The sequence below is a fragment of the Prunus avium genome, chromosome 2, assembly GCF_965620075.1.
Source record: "Prunus avium chromosome 2, drPruAviu1.hap1.1, whole genome shotgun sequence".
Lineage (NCBI taxonomy): Eukaryota > Viridiplantae > Streptophyta > Magnoliopsida > Rosales > Rosaceae > Prunus > Prunus avium.
Window position 1 is genome coordinate 26,438,425 of NC_142285.1, and position 5,892 is coordinate 26,444,316.

Here is a 5,892-nt window from a genome sequence, read left to right on the forward strand (position 1 = left end):
CGCGTCAATGATACTTGGAAGAGCTCCTGTCAGATGTGGCTTTGACCTCTTTAAGTCGAGACAATAGAAATGCAGCAGCTGCTTGACCAAAGCTAGCTTGCGGATTGAAGAAGTGTGTCTAAAAATTTCTCTCTCCATGGCAAGCACTTGCAGATTATGTGTTCTCGTTATAGCAAGTGTATTATTGCTTTGTCTTGGTGCCTTGTTTGCCTATATTTTTCTTCTTAAATTAGGCTATGTAACTGGTACATTGATCTTGAGCCATAGCCATCGTAATTGCATCTCGTCTGCCTGCGGTAACACCGACAACATAACCAGCCCTTTTCGACTAGCCAACAATCCAAATCAAAGCCACTGCACGAACTGGAATTTCAACCTCTTTTGTCACAACAACCTCACAGTATTGGAAGTAGATTCAGGAAACTACTCTGTGCAGGCAATCAAATACGACAACTTAACAATCCGAGTTGTAGATCCTGGCATTCGCAACAATGATTACTCCTCCATCCCCCGTTATTCGCTTTCCATTTACAACTTAACTTCTCATAGTGATCTTCGATTAGCATCAAGTACAACACCTATAACTTTCTTCAAGTGTGCAAAAGCAGTGAACTCGTCTGTGATGAGAACGCGTAATTATGTCAAGCAAGGGAATATAACGGCATCAGATATGGAGGACGGGTGCAGAATAGAGTGGACGACTTTGATGAGTAAGTCGTTCTTGTACGAAAAGGACAAAAACTTTTCTTCTCATGACATACACCGCGCACTGGGGTATGGCTTTGAGCTTCAATTCCGCTTTCGCAGGATCAGCTACTGGGGTAGGTTTGTGAATTACTTGCTATATTCCAAGTCTAACTTCTTACTCAAACAAATGTGACTTGTTTAAATCTATCATCTTTGACTTTTTGTTAGCTTTATTTCTCATTTTCAATCATTTGTTTTCTTTATAAGTTTTACTTGAAATAAGGCGATACAGGGCTGGAAATGAGAAAGACATATGGAGAAAGTACGTCAAATATTCTTTGAAAATAAAAATTCGAAATTTTTTAAATAGTTTTACTACTTGTATTTTGTCTGGCTAATTTAAATTCCCTTCTCTCTTCTTCACGCTAATTGGTCACTTTTTCTTGTATCTCTTGCAGGTATTTACTATTGGCTTATTCTCGGTAAGAGTTTGCATATTCCTTTAGTGCAGAATTGTATTTCCTATTAGTCAGTAGAAAAAACAAATGGAAGCAAAGAGGAAGGTCCTGACACATATATTATATCCAATAAAGCATGTCATTTGTGATTCTTTTTGTGATGTTGCTTTGCAGGAGCATTTTTCCAAATAAGATCTATATTTGGGGTTCCATTTCTGGCTGCTCTTCTAATCTACAAACGCCGAAGAATGCATTTGTCAATGTATCGCAGCATAGAAGATTTCCTGCAAAGTGATAACAACCTCATTCCGATAAGGTACTCTTACTCAGATATTAAAAAGATGACCAGTAGATTCAATGAGAAGTTGGGTGAAGGAGGTTATGGCTCTGTATTTAAAGGAAAGTTACGCAGTGGTCGATTTGTAGCGGTTAAAATGTTGGAGAAGCCTAAAGCTAATGGACAAGATTTCATAAGTGAAGTTGCTACTATTGGGAGGATTCACCATTTTAATATGGTTCAACTTGTTGGTTATTGTGTTGAGGGATCAAAGCGTGCCCTAATTTATAACTTCATGCCAAATGGATCTCTTGATAAATACGTTTATTGTAAAGAAGGAAGCAACCCTCTAAGTTGCAAGAAAATGTATGAGATTTCTCTTGGAGTGGCTCAAGGGATCGAATATCTACATCAAGGTTGTGACATGCAAATTCTACATTTTGACATCAAGCCTAACAATATTCTTCTGGATGAGAATTTCATCCCAAAGATTTCTGACTTTGGGCTTGCAAAGCTATATCCGGTAGGTAATATCATCGTCTCTTTGACGGCAGCAAGAGGAACAATGGGATACATGGCTCCTGAGTTGTTTTACAAAAATATTGGAGGTGTCTCATACAAAGCTGATGTCTATAGTTTTGGAATGTTATTGATGGAAATGGCAAGTAGAAGGAAGAATTTGAAAGCATCCATAGAGCATTCAAGCCAAATTTATTTTCCTCTTTGGGTCTCAGAGCAATTTTGCATGGGCAAAGAGTTTGAGATGGATGATGCTACAGAAGAGGAAAAGAAAATAATAAAAAAGATGATTATAACTGCTTTATGCTGTATACAATTGAAGCCAAGCGATCGTCCTTCGATGAACAAAGTTATAGAGATGCTTGAGGGAGAGGTTGAATGCTTGCAACTCCCTCCCAAACTTCTTTTATGTCCACAACAAGAGATGCCCAGAGACAATCTTCATGGTAATTTGAATCCAATGTGTTCTAACACAGAGCTAACATGTAGTACTTTGTCAGCTAGGTGATGTGTAGGACTCGACTAGAGTTTCAACTTTAATTTCAGTTTTATTATTATTTGAGGTCAAGTTGCATACATTAAAAATACGTTTTTATTTTGAACAAATACTAATGTGGTTTTGCTCCTCTGCCACCATAAGCATCACCATCATTGTCACTGTCACTACGACCACCATTGAGTCTTATCTCATATATAGTTTTTTTTTTTTTTTTTTTTGGAAAATGCTAAGGAGACCCTTTAGCAAAAAAATTTACATGTAACGGGATAGGACTGTTTTGTTATTCGTAACCAATAACATAATGACACGTAGCATTATTAGTTGGGGATAGCAAAAATTATTATCCCATTACATGAGAGTTTTCCTTCCATCTTTAGAGAAACTTATGTACAATCTTTCCAATAGAGGTGGGACCCAGGTATTGGTGGGCTCCATCTTTACTAGAGAAATGGTACAAAATTTGTCTCCAAAGATGCTCCCTAGCATGACCCTTTATTTTTTTGTAGAAATAAAATTTAAATATTGTATTTAAATGTCATTTATATTATTGAAAAAGAATCTTGAGCCACATCCATTGTCCCCCCACTTCAATTCTCTGAGCATGGAATTGGCCTTTACACCAATGATCACATGGAAGAAAGTCATTAGCAATATGGAAAATGAAAAAAAAATGATCAGCAAATGCTCGAGACCAGAGGCGGACGCACGTTGGGACAAGAGGGGTCTAGACCCCTTGGAATGCCTGAAATTTGGCTATGGACTCCATGGACGACCCCTTGGACAGCTGCGGAGCGACCCCTTCTGTGCACACCAGGTGCTTGACGAAAGTCCCAGCCTGTCTGTGTCTTGTGTTGGTCTGCCATGGAATCAATAGACCATTTGTTTTCGATTGTGCACTGATGCAAAAGCCAAACCAACTTTCGTGCTGCTCTTGTTTGTGAAACAATGGAAGAAAGTCTCTTCGTTTAGTTAGCAGTGAGGGAGTGGCGAGGGAGGCTGGGAAGAAATAAACAGAGAGAGAAAGAAAGGATAAAAAAAAAAAGAGGGGTTGGCTGGAAGAAGAAGGAAAATAATAAAGAAAGAGAGGGGGAAATATTAAATAAAAGAAAAGAAAAGTAGAATAGAAAAAATAATTAATAAATAAAAGAAGATGGATCTATCTTCTAGTCACACTCTTTTTCTTTTTCTTTTTCCTTTCTTTTTTTCTACCCACTTTTGTAGTTATATTTATTTTGTTGTTGGCCATGGCATATTTGATTAAAACCATTTATAATCATAAGTTATCTTTTATTATGTTATATCACAATTGGAATTCAAAAAAATAGAGAATTTGAAAGAGAAAAAATAGATAAGAAAAAGAAAAACTCTCTAATTTTTTTTTGGAATATTTACACTATGACCCCCTGGGTTACGGATCTTGGATCCGCCGCTGCTCGAGACCAATAAGTAATGACAATAAAGCACCTTGGGCCCCCCTCTCTGCCCTCATGGTTTTGTTTCTTGGAGGGTCACCCATCTTGGGATTGCTCTAGCCCCAACTCGCTTAACTTCGGAGTTCCTATGACTCCGAAGCCAGTGAACTCCCAAAAAGCCTTGTGCTAGATGGAGGTGGACATGTACATATAAGGCACATCACCCCCTCTTTGTTGGTCGATGTAGGATCTTACACCTAATCCGTAGTACAATAACCCATGAAAAAGTTATCATATGTGTCGTTGCGTTATTTTGCTATCCCTAGCATGGCTTTCTTCAACAAGTTGGCTAAGTAGAGACTGAGAGTTCAAATGCAGTTGCACAAACCCTGTGCGTGTCCGACACCTGGCGGGTGCCGAGCACAAATGACCAAATTGCCCTTCTAACGAAAACTAAGTTACTTGAGAGTTTAACTTCTGCCGAAAATTCGGCAGAGTCTCCCTTGTAAATGCTTGTTTCCCCAAAAAAAATCACCTGCAAGAAACGCAATTTACCAACATAACATTCAGCATGCTTTAAGTTTATAATCAAGCAATCCAACAACAAAATTATATGGCCTCTGGCCTTACAGAATCTTAGGGCAATTTCAGAGCAATACTAATCTACTTAATTACAAATAAGTGTGGAAACGAAAATAAATCCTACATAGTGGGAAGAGAAGGAAGAGTGATGACGAATGCTCGGTGGTGGTGCTCTGGTTCACGCTTACTGTCTGGGGGCGTAAAACATTTAAAAGTGTGAGTGGACAAAAATAAAGTTTTAGAAAAATAGAATATGAACATACTAACCCCACTATTAAAATCATTTTGAAAATTCAATTATCTCTATATTCCATATTCGTACAAAAATTTAAGCATGCATATTTATATACATATTATTAATCAAGCATTCAGTTAAAACATCGAGACTTTTAGAAACATTGTAAAGAAATATATATATAACCGTCAATTCCATAGTCTTATACTTATTTCCCTTATTACCGTCAATTCCTTGTGTCACGTAGTGTGACACATTCTCACAGGACTCATGGGACATTTAGTCTACCTGATCCACATTCCTCGCTCCGCACGGTCTGGATAGCCCTAAGACTCGTGGGGCAACTGTTCTGACATAACCGAAGGCATCATAATCCGAAGGCAACATTATAACCAAAGACAACATGGGTACCTATGGTGGTTTAAAAACATTTTCTGGAAAATTATAAACTATTTCTCATCCATTCTTAAATCCAGTTGCCATTATCCTTCCTACTTTCCAAGTCATTCTCATTTAAAATATAACAGAATATAACCATAAATATTTGAATTTAAATACTTATACTTGGAAAACAATAGGCATTAATACTTGTTCAAGATCAAATAATGTAATTTTAATTGCATAAAATTATTTATAAAACAAAAGTCCACTCACTGGGCGTCTAATCTAGCTTGACCCTTTGAGGGTCCCTCATGCGGGTCTGATGGTGCCCGAGTACCTATTTAGGCCTTTAAAAATATTAAATTAACAAATTTGCTTAACATAATTATTTAATCCAAAACCCTGACCCTGGCTTCTAAAAGTGTGTGTACATAGTTTAAGACCATTCATATGCCCACTTAAACATTTCGGACGGTTAGAACAGTCTAAAAATACCCGAGACTCGATAAGCGATAAATTTCTCGAAATAGTCAACCCGGGACCCCGTGGGATCCACAACCTCTAATTACCCATCCGAGAGTTCCTATAGGTTCAACATATTTTAATAATTATGCCCTACAAGTTTGGTCCAAATTGAACGGTCGAATTGCTCACGATCGTACGATTGGACGGTTATCGTAAAACTCAAATTTTAAGTTATTGAATCGAAACATTCGGGGCTCCGATTCATGATCCGCGAATTCCTATACGATCCTAGGAATGCCTAGATCAACATATATTAAATTGGAGTCGATCCAACAGTCCGAACATATCGAACCCGGATAACGTCTAATATGCGATAT

The 5,892-nt window shown here is 37.7% G+C and overlaps 1 protein-coding gene across 1 annotated transcript; it reads left to right on the plus strand.

Moving 5' to 3' along the window:
• On the plus strand, nt 1-2,494 carry LOC110759832 (rust resistance kinase Lr10-like). Its single transcript, XM_088247986.1, has 3 exons — nt 1-821; nt 1,146-1,169; nt 1,320-2,494. Exons 1-3 carry the CDS (start codon nt 137-139, stop codon nt 2,447-2,449), a joined length of 1,839 nt encoding a protein of 612 aa, XP_088104112.1. The 5' UTR covers nt 1-136; the 3' UTR covers nt 2,450-2,494.
• Nucleotides 2,495-5,892: the final 3,398 nt, after the last annotated feature.